Source organism: Microplitis mediator, chromosome 7 (assembly GCF_029852145.1).
Source record: "Microplitis mediator isolate UGA2020A chromosome 7, iyMicMedi2.1, whole genome shotgun sequence".
NCBI classification, from domain to species: domain Eukaryota; kingdom Metazoa; phylum Arthropoda; class Insecta; order Hymenoptera; family Braconidae; genus Microplitis; species Microplitis mediator.
In genome coordinates this window covers 13,898,895-13,921,364 of record NC_079975.1, presented here as the reverse complement: position 1 = coordinate 13,921,364, position 22,470 = coordinate 13,898,895, and the positions used below count along the sequence as shown (strand labels likewise).

Below are 22,470 nucleotides of genomic sequence, written 5' to 3'. Positions count from 1 at the left end.
ATGTATGTATGTATGTATGTATGTATGTATGTATGTATGTATGTATGTATGTATGTATGTATGTATGTATGTATGTATGTATGTATGTATGTATGTATGTATGTATGTATGTATGTATGTATGTATGTATGTATGTATGTATGTATGTATGTATGTATGTATGTATGTATGTATGTATGTATGTATGTATGTATGTATGTATGTATGTATGTATGTATGTATGTATGTATGTATGTATGTATGTATGTATGTATGTATGTATGTATGTATGTATGTATGTATGTATGTATGTATGTATGTATGTATGTATGTATGTATGTATGTATGTATGTATGTATGTATGTATGTATGTATGTATGTATGTATGTATGTATGTATGTATGTATGTATGTATGTATGTATGTATGTATGTATGTATGTATGTATGTATGTATGTATGTATGTATGTATGTATGTATGTATGTATGTATGTATGTATGTATGTATGTATGTATGTATGTATGTATGTATGTATGTATGTATGTATGTATGTATGTATGTATGTATGTATGTATGTATGTATGTATGTATGTATGTATGTATGTATGTATGTATGTATGTATGTATGTATGTATGTATGTATGTATGTATGTATGTATGTATGTATGTATGTATGTATGTATGTATGTATGTATGTATGTATGTATGTATGTATGTATGTATGTATGTATGTATGTATGTATGTATGTATGTATGTATGTATGTATGTATGTATGTATGTATGTATGTATGTATGTATGTATGTATGTATGTATGTATGTATGTATGTATGTATGTATGTATGTATGTATGTATGTATGTATGTATGTATGTATGTATGTATGTATGTATGTATGTATGTATGTATGTATGTATGTATGTATGTATGTATGTATGTATGTATGTATGTATGTATGTATGTATGTATGTATGTATGTATGTATGTATGTATGTATGTATGTATGTATGTATGTATGTATGTATGTATGTATGTATGTATGTATGTATGTATGTATGTATGTATGTATGTATGTATGTATGTATGTATGTATGTATGTATGTATGTATGTATGTATGTATGTATGTATGTATGTATGTATGTATGTATGTATGTATGTATGTATGTATGTATGTATGTATGTATGTATGTATGTATGTATGTATGTATGTATGTATGTATGTATGTATGTATGTATGTATGTATGTATGTATGTATGTATGTATGTATGTATGTATGTATGTATGTATGTATGTATGTATGTATGTATGTATGTATGTATGTATGTATGTATGTATGTATGTATGTATGTATGTATGTATGTATGTATGTATGTATGTATGTATGTATGTATGTATGTATGTATGTATGTATGTATGTATGTATGTATGTATGTATGTATGTATGTATGTATGTATGTATGTATGTATGTATGTATGTATGTATGTATGTATGTATGTATGTATGTATGTATGTATGTATGTATGTATGTATGTATGTATGTATGTATGTATGTATGTATGTATGTATGTATGTATGTATGTATGTATGTATGTATGTATGTATGTATGTATGTATGTATGTATGTATGTATGTATGTATGTATGTATGTATGTATGTATGTATGTATGTATGTATGTATGTATGTATGTATGTATGTATGTATGTATGTATGTATGTATGTATGTATGTATGTATGTATGTATGTATGTATGTATGTATGTATGTATGTATGTATGTATGTATGTATGTATGTATGTATGTATGTATGTATGTATGTATGTATGTATGTATGTATGTATGTATGTATGTATGTATGTATGTATGTATGTATGTATGTATGTATGTATGTATGTATGTATGTATGTATGTATGTATGTATGTATGTATGTATGTATGTATGTATGTATGTATGTATGTATGTATGTATGTATGTATGTATGTATGTATGTATGTATGTATGTATGTATGTATGTATGTATGTATGTATGTATGTATGTATGTATGTATGTATGTATGTATGTATGTATGTATGTATGTATGTATGTATGTATGTATGTATGTATGTATGTATGTATGTATGTATGTATGTATGTATGTATGTATGTATGTATGTATGTATGTATGTATGTATGTATGTATGTATGTATGTATGTATGTATGTATGTATGTATGTATGTATGTATGTATGTATGTATGTATGTATGTATGTATGTATGTATGTATGTATGTATGTATGTATGTATGTATGTATGTATGTATGTATGTATGTATGTATGTATGTATGTATGTATGTATGTATGTATGTATGTATGTATGTATGTATGTATGTATGTATGTATGTATGTATGTATGTATGTATGTATGTATGTATGTATGTATGTATGTATGTATGTATGTATGTATGTATGTATGTATGTATGTATGTATGTATGTATGTATGTATGTATGTATGTATGTATGTATGTATGTATGTATGTATGTATGTATGTATGTATGTATGTATGTATGTATGTATGTATGTATGTATGTATGTATGTATGTATGTATGTATGTATGTATGTATGTATGTATGTATGTATGTATGTATGTATGTATGTATGTATGTATGTATGTATGTATGTATGTATGTATGTATGTATGTATGTATGTATGTATGTATGTATGTATGTATGTATGTATGTATGTATGTATGTATGTATGTATGTATGTATGTATGTATGTATGTATGTATGTATGTATGTATGTATGTATGTATGTATGTATGTATGTATGTATGTATGTATGTATGTATGTATGTATGTATGTATGTATGTATGTATGTATGTATGTATGTATGTATGTATGTATGTATGTATGTATGTATGTATGTATGTATGTATGTATGTATGTATGTATGTATGTATGTATGTATGTATGTATGTATGTATGTATGTATGTATGTATGTATGTATGTATGTATGTATGTATGTATGTATGTATGTATGTATGTATGTATGTATGTATGTATGTATGTATGTATGTATGTATGTATGTATGTATGTATGTATGTATGTATGTATGTATGTATGTATGTATGTATGTATGTATGTATGTATGTATGTATGTATGTATGTATGTATGTATGTATGTATGTATGTATGTATGTATGTATGTATGTATGTATGTATGTATGTATGTATGTATGTATGTATGTATGTATGTATGTATGTATGTATGTATGTATGTATGTATGTATGTATGTATGTATGTATGTATGTATGTATGTATGTATGTATGTATGTATGTATGTATGTATGTATGTATGTATGTATGTATGTATGTATGTATGTATGTATGTATGTATGTATGTATGTATGTATGTATGTATGTATGTATGTATGTATGTATGTATGTATGTATGTATGTATGTATGTATGTATGTATGTATGTATGTATGTATGTATGTATGTATGTATGTATGTATGTATGTATGTATGTATGTATGTATGTATGTATGTATGTATGTATGTATGTATGTATGTATGTATGTATGTATGTATGTATGTATGTATGTATGTATGTATGTATGTATGTATGTATGTATGTATGTATGTATGTATGTATGTATGTATGTATGTATGTATGTATGTATGTATGTATGTATGTATGTATGTATGTATGTATGTATGTATGTATGTATGTATGTATGTATGTATGTATGTATGTATGTATGTATGTATGTATGTATGTATGTATGTATGTATGTATGTATGTATGTATGTATGTATGTATGTATGTATGTATGTATGTATGTATGTATGTATGTATGTATGTATGTATGTATGTATGTATGTATGTATGTATGTATGTATGTATGTATGTATGTATGTATGTATGTATGTATGTATGTATGTATGTATGTATGTATGTATGTATGTATGTATGTATGTATGTATGTATGTATGTATGTATGTATGTATGTATGTATGTATGTATGTATGTATGTATGTATGTATGTATGTATGTATGTATGTATGTATGTATGTATGTATGTATGTATGTATGTATGTATGTATGTATGTATGTATGTATGTATGTATGTATGTATGTATGTATGTATGTATGTATGTATGTATGTATGTATGTATGTATGTATGTATGTATGTATGTATGTATGTATGTATGTATGTATGTATGTATGTATGTATGTATGTATGTATGTATGTATGTATGTATGTATGTATGTATGTATGTATGTATGTATGTATGTATGTATGTATGTATGTATGTATGTATGTATGTATGTATGTATGTATGTATGTATGTATGTATGTATGTATGTATGTATGTATGTATGTATGTATGTATGTATGTATGTATGTATGTATGTATGTATGTATGTATGTATGTATGTATGTATGTATGTATGTATGTATGTATGTATGTATGTATGTATGTATGTATGTATGTATGTATGTATGTATGTATGTATGTATGTATGTATGTATGTATGTATGTATGTATGTATGTATGTATGTATGTATGTATGTATGTATGTATGTATGTATGTATGTATGTATGTATGTATGTATGTATGTATGTATGTATGTATGTATGTATGTATGTATGTATGTATGTATGTATGTATGTATGTATGTATGTATGTATGTATGTATGTATGTATGTATGTTATGTATGTATGTATGTATGTATGTATGTATGTATGTATGTATGTATGTATGTATGTATGTATGTATGTATGTATGTATGTATGTATGTATGTATGTATGTATGTATGTATGTATGTATGTATGTATGTATGTAATGTATGTATGTATGTATGTATGTATGTATGTATGTATGTATGTATGTATGTATGTATGTATGTATGTATGTATGTATGTATGTATGTATGTATGTATGTATGTATGTATGTATGTATGTATGTATGTATGTATGTATGTATGTATGTATGTATGTATGTATGTATGTATGTATGTATGTATGTATGTATGTATGTATGTATGTATGTATGTATGTATGTATGTATGTATGTATGTATGTATGTATGTATGTATGTATGTATGTATGTATGTATGTATGTATGTATGTATGTATGTATGTATGTATGTATGTATGTATGTATGTATGTATGTATGTATGTATGTATGTATGTATGTATGTATGTATGTATGTATGTATGTATGTATGTATGTATGTATGTATGTATGTATGTATGTATGTATGTATGTATGTATGTATGTATGTATGTATGTATGTATGTATGTATGTATGTATGTATGTATGTATGTATGTATGTATGTATGTATGTATGTATGTATGTATGTATGTATGTATGTATGTATGTATGTATGTATGTATGTATGTATGTATGTATGTATGTATGTATGTATGTATGTATGTATGTATGTATGTATGTATGTATGTATGTATGTATGTATGTATGTATGTATGTATGTATGTATGTATGTATGTATGTATGTATGTATGTATGTATGTATGTATGTATGTATGTATGTATGTATGTATGTATGTATGTATGTATGTATGTATGTATGTATGTATGTATGTATGTATGTATGTATGTATGTATGTATGTATGTATGTATGTATGTATGTATGTATGTATGTATGTATGTATGTATGTATGTATGTATGTATGTATGTATGTATGTATGTATGTATGTATGTATGTATGTATGTATGTATGTATGTATGTATGTATGTATGTATGTATGTATGTATGTATGTATGTATGTATGTATGTATGTATGTATGTATGTATGTATGTATGTATGTATGTATGTATGTATGTATGTATGTATGTATGTATGTATGTATGTATGTATGTATGTATGTATGTATGTATGTATGTATGTATGTATGTATGTATGTATGTATGTATGTATGTATGTATGTATGTATGTATGTATGTATGTATGTATGTATGTATGTATGTATGTATGTATGTATGTATGTATGTATGTATGTATGTATGTATGTATGTATGTATGTATGTATGTATGTATGTATGTATGTATGTATGTATGTATGTATGTATGTATGTATGTATGTATGTATGTATGTATGTATGTATGTATGTATGTATGTATGTATGTATGTATGTATGTATGTATGTATGTATGTATGTATGTATGTATGTATGTATGTATGTATGTATGTATGTATGTATGTATGTATGTATGTATGTATGTATGTATGTATGTATGTATGTATGTATGTATGTATGTATGTATGTATGTATGTATGTATGTATGTATGTATGTATGTATGTATGTATGTATGTATGTATGTATGTATGTATGTATGTATGTATGTATGTATGTATGTATGTATGTATGTATGTATGTATGTATGTATGTATGTATGTATGTATGTATGTATGTATGTATGTATGTATGTATGTATGTATGTATGTATGTATGTATGTATGTATGTATGTATGTATGTATGTATGTATGTATGTATGTATGTATGTATGTATGTATGTATGTATGTATGTATGTATGTATGTATGTATGTATGTATGTATGTATGTATGTATGTATGTATGTATGTATGTATGTATGTATGTATGTATGTATGTATGTATGTATGTATGTATGTATGTATGTATGTATGTATGTATGTATGTATGTATGTATGTATGTATGTATGTATGTATGTATGTATGTATGTATGTATGTATGTATGTATGTATGTATGTATGTATGTATGTATGTATGTATGTATGTATGTATGTATGTATGTATGTATGTATGTATGTATGTATGTATGTATGTATGTATGTATGTATGTATGTATGTATGTATGTATGTATGTATGTATGTATGTATGTATGTATGTATGTATGTATGTATGTATGTATGTATGTATGTATGTATGTATGTATGTATGTATGTATGTATGTATGTATGTATGTATGTATGTATGTATGTATGTATGTATGTATGTATGTATGTATGTATGTATGTATGTATGTATGTATGTATGTATGTATGTATGTATGTATGTATGTATGTATGTATGTATGTATGTATGTATGTATGTATGTATGTATGTATGTATGTATGTATGTATGTATGTATGTATGTATGTATGTATGTATGTATGTATGTATGTATGTATGTATGTATGTATGTATGTATGTATGTATGTATGTATGTATGTATGTATGTATGTATGTATGTATGTATGTATGTATGTATGTATGTATGTATGTATGTATGTATGTATGTATGTATGTATGTATGTATGTATGTATGTATGTATGTATGTATGTATGTATGTATGTATGTATGTATGTATGTATGTATGTATGTATGTATGTATGTATGTATGTATGTATGTATGTATGTATGTATGTATGTATGTATGTATGTATGTATGTATGTATGTATGTATGTATGTATGTATGTATGTATGTATGTATGTATGTATGTATGTATGTATGTATGTATGTATGTATGTATGTATGTATGTATGTATGTATGTATGTATGTATGTATGTATGTATGTATGTATGTATGTATGTATGTATGTATGTATGTATGTATGTATGTATGTATGTATGTATGTATGTATGTATGTATGTATGTATGTATGTATGTATGTATGTATGTATGTATGTATGTATGTATGTATGTATGTATGTATGTATGTATGTATGTATGTATGTATGTATGTATGTATGTATGTATGTATGTATGTATGTATGTATGTATGTATGTATGTATGTATGTATGTATGTATGTATGTATGTATGTATGTATGTATGTATGTATGTATGTATGTATGTATGTATGTATGTATGTATGTATGTATGTATGTATGTATGTATGTATGTATGTATGTATGTATGTATGTATGTATGTATGTATGTATGTATGTATGTATGTATGTATGTATGTATGTATGTATGTATGTATGTATGTATGTATGTATGTATGTATGTATGTATGTATGTATGTATGTATGTATGTATGTATGTATGTATGTATGTATGTATGTATGTATGTATGTATGTATGTATGTATGTATGTATGTATGTATGTATGTATGTATGTATGTATGTATGTATGTATGTATGTATGTATGTATGTATGTATGTATGTATGTATGTATGTATGTATGTATGTATGTATGTATGTATGTATGTATGTATGTATGTATGTATGTATGTATGTATGTATGTATGTATGTATGTATGTATGTATGTATGTATGTATGTATGTATGTATGTATGTATGTATGTATGTATGTATGTATGTATGTATGTATGTATGTATGTATGTATGTATGTATGTATGTATGTATGTATGTATGTATGTATGTATGTATGTATGTATGTATGTATGTATGTATGTATGTATGTATGTATGTATGTATGTATGTATGTATGTATGTATGTATGTATGTATGTATGTATGTATGTATGTATGTATGTATGTATGTATGTATGTATGTATGTATGTATGTATGTATGTATGTATGTATGTATGTATGTATGTATGTATGTATGTATGTATGTATGTATGTATGTATGTATGTATGTATGTATGTATGTATGTATGTATGTATGTATGTATGTATGTATGTATGTATGTATGTATGTATGTATGTATGTATGTATGTATGTATGTATGTATGTATGTATGTATGTATGTATGTATGTATGTATGTATGTATGTATGTATGTATGTATGTATGTATGTATGTATGTATGTATGTATGTATGTATGTATGTATGTATGTATGTATGTATGTATGTATGTATGTATGTATGTATGTATGTATGTATGTATGTATGTATGTATGTATGTATGTATGTATGTATGTATGTATGTATGTATGTATGTATGTATGTATGTATGTATGTATGTATGTATGTATGTATGTATGTATGTATGTATGTATGTATGTATGTATGTATGTATGTATGTATGTATGTATGTATGTATGTATGTATGTATGTATGTATGTATGTATGTATGTATGTATGTATGTATGTATGTATGTATGTATGTATGTATGTATGTATGTATGTATGTATGTATGTATGTATGTATGTATGTATGTATGTATGTATGTATGTATGTATGTATGTATGTATGTATGTATGTATGTATGTATGTATGTATGTATGTATGTATGTATGTATGTATGTATGTATGTATGTATGTATGTATGTATGTATGTATGTATGTATGTATGTATGTATGTATGTATGTATGTATGTATGTATGTATGTATGTATGTATGTATGTATGTATGTATGTATGTATGTATGTATGTATGTATGTATGTATGTATGTATGTATGTATGTATGTATGTATGTATGTATGTATGTATGTATGTATGTATGTATGTATGTATGTATGTATGTATGTATGTATGTATGTATGTATGTATGTATGTATGTATGTATGTATGTATGTATGTATGTATGTATGTATGTATGTATGTATGTATGTATGTATGTATGTATGTATGTATGTATGTATGTATGTATGTATGTATGTATGTATGTATGTATGTATGTATGTATGTATGTATGTATGTATGTATGTATGTATGTATGTATGTATGTATGTATGTATGTATGTATGTATGTATGTATGTATGTATGTATGTATGTATGTATGTATGTATGTATGTATGTATGTATGTATGTATGTATGTATGTATGTATGTATGTATGTATGTGTGTGTGTGTGTGTGTGTGTGTATGTGTGTGTGTGTGTGTGTGTGTGTGTGTGTGTGTGTGTGTGTGTGTGTGTGTGTGTGTGTGTGTGTGTGTGTGTGTGTGTGTGTGTGTGTGTATGTGACCGGTCATGGTGTCGCTCAGCGTGTAGGTTCATGGAGAGAGGGACTGGTCTGGGTTACATCATTCCAAATCCATGTAGATTATTAGCGAATTTGCAATTTTATCTAACAACAATAATCTCAAATCTCTATTTAACAATAACCAAAATACTGTAGCATAATACAAATATCTTACTCTATAACAAAGTACTGAATCTAATAATAATAATATTGATCTGAACAGAAAGCGGATTGACATCTAAATAATGCGTATCGATACATTATAAATAATTTAATTCATTAACTAAACCTAAATGGTCGTCAAATAATATTCCGTAAACTAGAACAATAATTATGAATCCGATACTCTGGAACATTTTCTTCAACAAAATCGTAAAACCAACGTACATGGGTCTCATATTCAAGTTAATTAGACAAGAATTAACTTAATAACTCAACATATTTCTTATAATTATTTATAAAAATAATTTTAACAATAAAACGTGTACGTGACTCTAAAGTGTAACAATATTCTCATAATTCTCTTAGATATCAAATCTTTTCTTTAATTAAAACAGTAGCATTATAGCTGAAGACTTTGACTCGAATTCGATTAATTAATTATAATAATTATTTCATACCTGATTACTGATAAATAAATATCAAGTAACGTCATATACTGTTTTAAATAATACTTCTGTAACAATAATCTTAACCTGTAGCTTTCCGCAATGCCATGAACTGTAGCGCCATTACTACACACGTTTACTCGCTTCGAGTGAATAGAGTCGAATGCTCACGGCCGTACTCTTCGGAGGCCTCCCTTCGACTTCTTTCTATCAATTCAAAATCAAAACTAAACTCAATCGTTATCAATAGCTGACCTCTACATTTTTAATTTGTAAATCAAACTCAATCTTTACTATATCGGTAACTGAAGGCTCAAGTCCTCGCCAAAACGTACTCATTAACCTGATTCTGAGTATGGATATCCTTGGTAGTTGCTCTCCTGGAACAGACTTCAGCTGGGATCATAAAACTTATAAACTAAGTGGCCAATGACTTCCTCAGCGGCACAAGTGGTCATAGCTTGTCCTCTGAGGCCTGTCAGACTGAATAATTAAAAATGACCAGCGCTAGCATTCCAGCTAGACCTCTGCAATCAACCAAGAAGTCTCAGAAGGATAGAACATGGTTCTATCATCAGATGATAACAGGTGACTAATTTAAGTCCCGCTCCACGGTAACACTGACTCGCCCACATACTCAAAATACCAAAAACTGTAAATCCAATACTCGAACTTTATCATTTTCCCGAACTTTAATCTCAACCCATATTCTATATCCAATTTCCATAATTCTGATTCTAATTCTTTCCTATAATTTTTCTTAACGAAAATCCATAACTGTAGCCAAACTCCATATTTAATTCTGAAGTTACAACTTAAATCAAAAATCTCTATAAAAATCTTAAATTACTGTAAACTAAATTATAAGTCTTGAGTTACCATGCTCGTGAATACAATAAAATTCGTTGGTGCTTGTGACGTTCACTTTGATTTGACCTCCATACGAAAAATAACGTCACAATATATATTTATATATATATATATATATATATATATATTGCAACATTATTTTTTTTATCAATATTTGCAGAGTAGCGATGAGTCGACTAAAAAACCAGAAAATGGCCATTTTTTAAGAGGTTTTCAAATGGATATCAACGATGAAAAATAATATTTTTTTGAAAATACGAAAATGGAGCTAGGAGGAAATTTATTCAAGTTTCTTAAACTGCCCTTTAAATTACTGTGTGGCCATTATTTGCTGAGATATCAATAATCAAAGAGAAAAGGATCCTTTTTCATTTGAAGGCTGATATCTCAGCAGCAAATTGTCGTAAAGAGAAACAAAAAAAAGCAAATTGTAGCTGAATAAATTTCCTAAACGAGCCGTAAATTCGTTTTTTTGAAAAAATTTTTCCCAGCCCCGTAGACCTACAAAACAAAACCAAAAAATTTAGAAAAATTTTGTCTCGACCTTTTTCTTATGATTCCGCAAAAACTGTGGCTCGGAAAAATATTTCGCTTAAAGATCTATAAACTAGAGATTTCAAGCTTCGATTTGCATTTTTTGTTTTATCGATACGAATATTTTTCACGAAAATACAGCCTTCCAAAAATCGCTAAAAAATTTATGAAATTTTTTTGTTCCTTTAATTGTTTGGATAAGTGTATACATATAAGTTTTATTTATTATTCTAAACACTTTTAATTAAAAATTTTTAAATATTGTATTATTTCATTTCCTATCTAGGCGGAAAAGCATCAGCGGCAACTGGAAATCGAATGTTGGATCAGCAATGTTAGAACAGTTAGCAGTTACCGAGAGACATCGATCTTGGATCGATTATGTGGCTCAGTTATTTGGTGGTTTAGATATCTGTGCGATCGAGCTGTTAGTAGGTAAAGACGGACGAGAACATATTATTGAAGTGAATGATAGTGCATTATCTTTAATGGGAGATTCTCAAGAAGAGGATAGGCGTCATATTGCTGACTTGGTCACCGCAAAAATGCAAGTAAGTAGCAGCGTTCATAATAATATGACTGAAAACGTCAAGCTATTCAATTTTCGAAAAAAATTAGATGCTATTAATATTTAAAGTGTTATAACTCAAATTTATCTATCATAATTATTAAACGTCACCTTTGATTCACTAACGTTCCGTTCGATTGTGAGATCATAAGGTTTTTCAAAAAAAGTGAATATTTTCTTTCACTTACACACCACAATATTGTTCTACACATCGAAAAGGAAAAAAAACCCTCGAAGCTCAAACCCTTAATATTGATTTTAAGTACGTCTTTTTCATTTTTAATTTTTCCCATTTAAAAAGCATGAAAATCAAATATCGTTTTCTTCAAAATAGCTCTAACTTCTCCGGATAACTAGCTTTCGCTTTGAAATCAGTTATTATTTAAGAGTATTTGTTGCTTTTTTAGTCTTTCTAACGATTTTGCTCTTACTCGATTCTTGTCGATTGTATCAGCTGCTACGGCGTAACATGTCAAAATACACGAATGATGCATAATTAAATCAATAAACGGAAAATTACAAAATTAAGAAACTAAACATATTCAAGGTCAGATGAGTGGTCAGGATTTGCTGATGTAGAACGAAAATACCATAAATTTCCTTCTTTATTACTTATTAAGAAATATTAATCCAGTTAATAAACTAAGCCATGATAATCTCCCCAATGCTCGCGACTTAAACAGTACCACCTTCAAACAATGCCACGCAATGTTCTTCCGTTTTTCTTTATAATTTCAAGTGTCACCACCCCGATCACCTTAACATCTATGTATCGTTGACTTTACATTTAACTAATCAATTTATCGACTAGCCTAAATAACACCGAAATTCATTTAAAATTTCAAATAAACTATAAAACAAACTGATGATTATAAACAAAAACAAGGTAATAAAATCTATGATTGACGCTCTTGACAGTGAAAAAATCATAAATAACGCTTAATACGTTGCTAATAAATAACAGTAACTATTGCACGATAACCTAAGAAGCTTATTAGTAAACTAAATATTAACAACTTAAGACGCAATATCCCAACGTATTGATAAAGAATTAAATAATATAACAATTAACTTACTACATAACATCGGACAACCATAACATATTAGAGCAGAGCACATAACGATAATAATAATTTCTTAACATTCCACGGAGAATAATCAAATTCATAGCCACCTACCTATAACAACAAGAGTAAATTGTAATCGATCAGTAGATAAAGAAGAATAGAATTCGAGATCAGATAACTCATATATAAACTAACTAAATATCAGAGGTCAACCAAGGAATCTAACAATTTCGCTTCCCCATTTGTCTCCCCCTAATACATACGTAAGCGAATAACTTCTACCTTCAATAACTCTACCAATAAATAAAATCATGATTAACCAATGTTTGCATAATAATTCACTGGTGTCCCATTACCGATAAGATTAATCATAATTGCAGTTTATTGAATATTTATAATCGAAAACAGGCATAACTTGTGAACCACCAACGATAGTGATAAATAACCATAAACCATCGATAGATAAGGAAAAATGGATTATCAATTGCTAAACACTTGAACCTTAATCTCAATATGCATTCTGTAATTAACCATTGAAAATAAACCCATCTAATAGCATGGGATTGCATCTCTTTCTTCCATTAATGAAATAACTACGGCCTGCCTTCTCGTGTTCTCAAGATTTCTTCTTGTGACGTACTGCGTGACGTATCCCGTCATTTCTCTTTCTAACACATACGAATATATCGATATTTTCCACTTCGAATAACTCGATAAATAGTTAAAATAATAACAAACTAAGCATACCATAATAATCCGGTAGTATACCTTATCTAATCGAGTCAATAATAATTCCAGATTATTAAATAATCACCGCATAATAATTGAAAATAGGTATAACATTTGAACCAATAACCGTAGGAGGAAATAATTATAATCAATCGAAAGACAATAACAAAAGTACCAATAATCAATAACCACCCATACCTTACACCTAATTAATCACCCCTAATTAACAACCTAAAATAAAGCTCATCTAATAACATTGAGTCGTATCTAGAACCTTCTTTCAAGACGTACCTCATGACTCATCCTCTAACTACCGCTTCTTCTTGTAACGTATCGCGTGACGTATTCCGTCATTCCTCTCTCTAACACATACGACTATGTCGATAAATTCTACTTTGAATAACTCGATAAATAATTAAAATAACGACAAACTAAAAATATCATAATACTCCAGTAGTACATCTTATTTAATCGAATCGATAATAATTCCAGATTACTTAATTATTACCCCATAATAATTCAAAATAGGTTATTACATTAGGGTTTACGTACACTTGCACTTTTGGTGAAGTCGTGCAGCTTTTCGTGAGTCTGACCCTACTAGCTCAAATGAGACTCATCTATTTTTATAAATTACCCGAACTGGCCTTACAAATTACACTAATACTAGTACTTAGCCGAATTTGGACGTTCGGTTATGCTCCTTGATGATCTTAAAACTGGCTTCTCTGTGGTCATCCAGAATACCTCTCTTGGAACCATAATATTCGCTCTCAGCAGCGGCTTCTCTTACTTTTAATTGTAGGAGGTAGATCGGAAACACAAATGAATTCACTCAAGGCTGGTTTAATGCTTATTAGAATAAACGTTCATGTAACTAACGTTATTCTAATTGCCACAACGCATACACACTGATCACAAAATATCTGGTATTGAGCGACTATTTTCTCTCAATACCATAAAATGTTCCTGTAACTAAATGTACAAGACCTTTACCAACGTACTAGATAACAGCCTGATTTGACCCGATAATTGTACAATACTCAAAGATTGTTGTATTAATTAAATAAGTGGAATTAATACACGGAAGAATAGACCGAATTAACTACGTGTAATTCAATATAATGTGTTATTATTCCTGACTCTGTATCTGGTATGAGACTAACTGCTCTCAAATGCAAGCTACTCGTTACAAGACTACGCGCTTTCGAAGTAGTTGATGGTGGCTTATGGTATTAGACCAAACCGGAAAAAGGCGATAAAATTGCGTTTGCACGCCCTTTAATAGCCTTCGCGCCATGCTAGTTCACGTGACAATTACCACCCCGAACTAGTCTAATGGGGCACGATCCCACATCGTAACAAGGTATAACATTTAAACCACCAACGGTAAAAAAAAATAACTATAATCAATTAAAAGATAATAACAAAAGGATTAATAATTAATAAACAACTATACCATAAAACTAACTACCGTAGTAAACAGACTAAAATAACCCCTATCTAATAATATAGGAATCGGCTCTCTTTCTTCCAATCATAGAAACTCCCATCGTCTTTTTTGAGTCTTTGTCATTGTTCTAGTAGTTTCTTACCGAGATCGTCACATACGTCTTTTCTTACACCACACTCCGCAAGTAACTCAGTTATTCAACTTTGCTTAGTAACATTATCTCCTTTTTCGTTCTGATAAATTAAGCTTTCGTTTACTATCCTGTTTTTCGGTAGCGAACTAAATCAAATCTAGATCACGCGTGTTACCCCTTGCCTATATTGGCGCCTATGAAAGCCGCCGCGAATCGGTCCTCTATGCCTAATAATTATTAAGCTCTTGATCACGTATAATCTTATCATTTTAAATATTAAATTTTAATTTCTTCGTTCGAGTCGTTAAAAATTAATTTTAGAATATACACAATTAGAATCGAATTATTTAAAATAAAAATAATTTCGATTTTCAATTCTGTTATTTAATATTATAAATAATTTAAATAATCAAATTATTTCTGTTGAATATTATTGCTGTTTGAATTTTTATTATTCATATTTAAATCAATTTCATCAAATTAAAAAGTATATTCAGACTGTAAACTGCCCAGTATAAGTAACACCCTTTTCTCATTTACATCAACAATTCTTAACATTCAAGAATAGTAACCAACTATCAAGCCAACTGAAAACAATTTAATTTGAATCAAATTTCAACTAACAACAATCTGGTCTCCAGCCCAGCCAAATCTTGTATCCTGACAATTTATTATATTGAATAAACCAACTGTAATTTCAATCACTTGTCCATTTATCTAGTAATAAGACACATCCATTTACCTTGTACATCATATTTTTGTATATTGACATACTCGACACTAAATAGTGAGGTCCCCGCTACCCGAGTAAATGGCTTAGGTGCTATGACTCGAAATTAAAGAACTGAATAACTTGTATTCGTCATTCTGGACGTAACACAGCTCTGAAAATAATTTTTTTTTTTACTTTTTAGGTAGATTTTCCCAAAAATCAAACTATTGTATTTGTCCTCATCGATTTTTCGAAGAATTTTGTCATTAACTATTATAGATAGTTAAGTAGGGTTAAAAAATATCATTTGTTAAGAAATTTCTATATATAAGTTGTTGTAACTGGTAACTTATAAATTAATATCACTTATAGTACACTGATAAGATACTTATACTAGAAATAACAACACCACAATTAACAGCAGTAAAATAAAAGGCAAAGAGATATTGGCAGGGTGCGCGACGGAAACGACATATGTCGACCGCATTAAATCATCCTCAAAGAGCACAGAGAGAATACAGAAAGTTTTTATAAACAAATAATTAAAATTTTTAAAGATTGCGAAATATATGTGTGATACCACATTTGAAAGGTGGAAAAATATAGAGTAGATTGTACTGAAAAAAATAAGTATAAAAAATTTTAATAAATACAAAATAAATATTATTTTGAACGACATAAGGTTAGCTTGTAATAATAATAATAACAACAATATTAGTCATTTTAACAAATGAGTTAAAATAATTATAATTATAATTTTTTTAAAGTTAAAACTATTAATTTGCATTAAGTAAAGAAATTAAAGTGATTTCAATCATTCGTAATTTAAAATTTTAAAACTCAATAATTAAAAATACTTTGTGTTAAAAATTTGTAATTTAAAAAATTCCTTGTAATAATTTTTAGCCAGAGATGAACATCATGGATGGAAATGTATAAAACTTGCAATTACTATTTCTGTCAGTATTATTGTAATTAACAACACAACGACTACTTGTTCTTATTTTATAACACTGCAATGATTTAACTATTCACAAGACAAGTGCGATTTAACGCGTATTTCGTCCACTACAGGCGTTACAATCGATTCGATTGTCCCCACCCTATACTCTGCACCCTGCCAATAGTTTATTGAGATACAGACGTATGCTGTCAAATTAAGACTCACTGACTCTAGTCGCATATCTACAAAACAAGAGAAGAAGGCATTTGGTTTCTAGTTATTAAAATATTTTATAGATCAGTTTTGCATTCGTTACACTACTACTTTCTCAATAAAATTATCGTCCCGATAACAATTGTGGTGGAAGAGTCGAACTTAATGGAAATTAAAACCATTTACAGTTTCAGTTCGATTCCGCTATGGTCCACACATACCTTATCTATCACCCTACAGAAACAAAAACACCATAGCTAAAAAACAACCCTGTAGGCTAACGCAAAGATAATAAAAAAATGAACAAATCCGGGCGTCGCTTGGCTCTGCGGGCCAGCCCCAAAACTTCCCACTGTTTTCGAGCTCAAGGATCTTGATAACATCACTGTGATTATATTTTCAAGCTCTAACAAGTAACGTTTTATGCTAGAGCTTGAAAACTTAAGAATCAAAAATTATTCATGAAGAAGCGGTTTTTAAATTTTTATTCCCGATTATGTTCTGTGAAATAAATGGATTGAGGCAGAAATCAATTTCAGTGATCAAAACCAAAACTTGAATGAATTTTGACTTAGGTCAGAACAGTAATGTATGAAATATCAGAGAAAATTATTAGAAAGTGTGTTTTGTCAATTTTTTATTGATAATATGATTTAAACTACAGAACAAGTTAGATGACATTATATGATGATCGAAAAAAACTAGAACGAGAAAGAGTTTGTATGATTTCAGACACATTTTAGTACATTATATTTTGATTTATTCGGAAAAAATAACATTTTATGTTATTTTGTTAACTTTTCAGCGCCGATATCGTTTTAACTAATGAACCGATTTTGGCGTTTGAGGTGGCAATCGGCGCGTGTTCTTGAATTCTAGAGCTGATACAAATTTTAGCCGTTGCGAAGATATTTGGAAAAACCCGTTTTTCACCATTTCTTTCGCCTACGAAAATTCTCGAACGCATTAACCGATTGAGATGGTAAAGGTGGCAATCAAAGCGTTTTATTAAGTTCTAGAGCTAATTAGATTTTGAAATTGATAGGATGAGTCACTTCGAAGATAATAAAAAAAAACGTTTTTTACCATTTCTTTCTCCCGTGATATCTATCAAAAAAATTAACCGATTGAGATGGTTGAGGTCACATATGACGCGGCTTATAAAGTTTTAGAGCTGAATAGATTTTGAAGTCCATTGTGCGACTCGATTCTGAGAAATCAATAAAAAATTAAAAAAAAAAAATTTTTTTTTTGGTAATTCGCCAATATTTTTGAGTCTACTTGATCAAATGATCTAAAATTTTCAGAAAAGTTAATGGTCAACAAGCTCTTTCGATTGCTGCCTTAACCATCTAAATCGGTTCATTAGCTAAAAAGTTATAGATCAGTCACACACACACATACATACAGACACTTGGACATCATTCTCAAAATAGTCAGAATAGCTTTCTTGGACCTCAAACCACTGACATCTGATGAAATTTCGATTTTCACAAATCGGGGTGAAAACAATAACTTCCCGAAATTTTTGAAAATCATCGATTTTCTTAGCAGAAAGTTAAAAATATATAATCTACGTGAGCTAATAATTGATCAAAAAAAAATATCCTGCTAAGAAGTTAATTAATGTATGTGACTCTATTTTCCTTTTTATCGAATCAAAATAAATAAAATTAAAAGTGTAACCCTTTCTTTGATTTAATGAATCTTCAATGGGAATGGGAACAGGTTCAGGATAGGTACAGAAACTCTTTCCTCTCCTCCTCGAAGGTCCAGGAATGAACTCCTTCTCTCCTGTCCCAATAAAATTAGAAAGATTATCTGCACATAATAAAGAAACAAAACGAGTATTTCCATTATTTTATTAAATTTCTTACTTAAACATATTTCATCGTTACATCTTATTATTTATCAGTTATTAATTTATAATTTTTATTTTGATCAATTCAATAATTTTTGATCTTATATACTCAATGTTCTACTGCTCGATCCATTCAGTCCATATTACAAAATGTTATCTATAGCTAACATATCAATGATACTGAATAATACACGTTGCACTGAATTTTGATTTTTCCGCTTAAACGTTCCTCAGAAACTCTCCAGGGTATCCATCTATCTCTCAGAAGTCGTGGCCACCAATAAAACAGAAATTCCGACAAAGTAGACCGCAGATAGATTCCAAAGCTCCAGTCAGGATACGTTTAGCCGTTGAGAAGTCCTCAGTATCAAACTTATGATCCTTGCTGAGCTCACTTAGATCAACAGAAATATCCAGTGTCTGATCAATGACTGAGGAAGCCTGGGAACCTCTGACAACGATTAGAAAGAGCCCGTAGCCAGACTTCCCTCCAACTAATATACACGAACCCAGAACATTCCCAGTCCTAATAGAATCCCAGGAATTCCTAAACAACGTTATTCCTGAGATCGTTCAGAGCCCTCAGCCAGACTTCTTTCAGAATCTCGGGAACTCTTTAACAACGTCTACAGTGTGGCTATTTAGGCTCCACTGCCAGAATTCTCTTACGGGCTATACCAGTCTTTAGTACGTCATCCAGACTAATTGTTTAATTCTTTCAGATTGAAAGAGATTTCCTAGACTTACTAATAGACTACAGAATCCTGGGAACCCTTTACAACGTCTGCACTGAGATCGTTCAGGGCCCCAGCCGGAATTCTCTTTTATTTTTTTTTTAATGATCACAAGATGGTGCAAGACGATTTACATGCACGATTTTATACTTCCAATTTGGTATTTTCTTAATTCTATGAACTACATAATTTAATCTATTTACAATTTCATCTGGACTTTCCTAATCACATAAAATTAAATAAATTATTAATTACTTTGATTAATATTGACTCTTTTTTTTTTTTTTTTTAATTTCAATTCATGTAATACCGAAAATAAACAGAGTATACGCGCAAAGCAAAGGCCATCAGTTAGTATCAAGTCTAGTTGTAAGATGCTATGTTGAGTGTAGGAGTGCAAGAGAGAAAGAGTGAAAGCGAGAGAGACAGAATGAGAGTAGGTACGATGGATACTTTGGTATGATTTCTTGAAGGAGGCAAGCGTAAGTACGAGGAGTGGGAAGGGGGATGAGTGTCGTCAGTTGACCTGGGTGTGGCCTTTTATGACCTTAAACTTTACATTTTGACCATTTCTTCCAATAATCTGATAGCCTTAAAAATTTTAATGGAATCAAAAAATGTTGAAAATATGGTTTTCATTCCACATAAGTTATGCTTGTCCCATTATAATCCAGTTTCGTCAGTTGTATTTTATTGTGCACAAAATAACCTGTGATTTTAAAAGTAGTTCTTTTATTATTTATGATGTATCATATGTACCTCTAATCCCTATGATTATCACTGGTCTTGTCATTACGACAGCGCCCACAGTTCATATCGGATCTTAATGAAATTTTTTACACTTATTCTATAGGCGATTATCTTGATCAAATTCGAAGATGAGCGAAATCGGTCGATTAGTTTTGAAGTGATGGCTGTTTGAAATTTTCAAGATTTTTCGAAAATATCAGTTTTTATTCACTATTGAAGTTCATATAACATTAAAACTAAAACTAATAGACAATTTCAGTAAAAAGTATCTTAAAGCTTGTTTAGTAAGCTTTAATTTTTGACCTTAAACTTCATGTTTTGACCATTTCTTCTAATTATTCGATAGCCTTGAAAATTCTAATAGAATGAAAAAATGCTGACAATATGGGGTTCATTCCACACAACTTATACATTTCCCATTATAATCCAGTTTCGTCATTTGTATTTTATTGTGAACAAAATAACCTGTAAATTTCACAGTTATTTTATATTTTGAAAATATTTCTTTTATTATTTATGATGTTTCAATCGTACCTGTACGTCCTATAATTATGACGGATCTTGCCATCGTAATAGCAATTACAATTATGATCTCATACTAATTAAATTTTCTATACTTTGTTTACGTGAAGGTTAGTTTGGTACATGACCTATATAATGTTTTGTCAAATCAACTACCTGAAGTTCTCTATCGAAAATAGTCATTTTCTTTTTATACCCTCACTCTTAGAAAACAAGCCTAATTTCATATCATGACTGTACACTAACATATATCACAAGTGTTACGTCCAGCTAAAATGCTGAACGTTGTATTTTATTTTTAATTTCTGTTGTATTTATTAAAATTGAGCCGACGACCAGATTTTATTTTTTTTTATTATCATTTTTATGTTTCGATAATATTTAGTGATAAGACATGACGAATGTAAAATGCTCTTAAGGGATTAAGACTTGTTTGCTTTGATATTTTTTTTGAAATGCTAGAGCAAACACCTAAATGTAATTTTAATGACCCCTCGGGCAACTGTAAAGGCCCAAAGGCCAGCTGAAACATTTTTCGTCGAAACCCAAAAATATTTTTATCAAAAAAAGTGTACGTGGAATATATTTTTAGTTATAAATAAAAATAATCTTAATCCCTCACTTTATCTTTGAGTGCACTTTTGTCGAGACATCTTGGCATCATAAAACAAATAGAAAAATTGAATTTTGATGACGAAGTAGTCATTACATAAAATATAAAAAATATTCTAATACTTCTTAAAATAAAAATATTCAAATAAACAATTTAAAAGAATAAATAACAATCGAATAAATAATTTTTGAATCATAATATCCAAATAATGAAATTCTAAAAAAAAACAATTAATAACCAAATAAATAATTTCTAAAACGTAATATTTCTTAGATTCAAATATTAAAAGAATAA

The 22,470-nt window shown here is 28.8% G+C and overlaps 1 protein-coding gene across 2 annotated transcripts in view; it reads left to right on the top strand.

Annotated features, from left to right (window-relative positions):
- Positions 1–22,470, top strand: part of LOC130672386 (synapsin) — a 513,694-nt gene that overhangs the window by 382,534 nt on the left and 108,690 nt on the right. For both annotated transcript variants that reach the window (XM_057476939.1, XM_057476938.1), the window contains exon 8: positions 12,165–12,429. In XM_057476939.1, the coding sequence (XP_057332922.1) occupies positions 12,165–12,429 (265 nt within the window). The remainder of the gene's footprint in view (positions 1–12,164; positions 12,430–22,470) is intronic.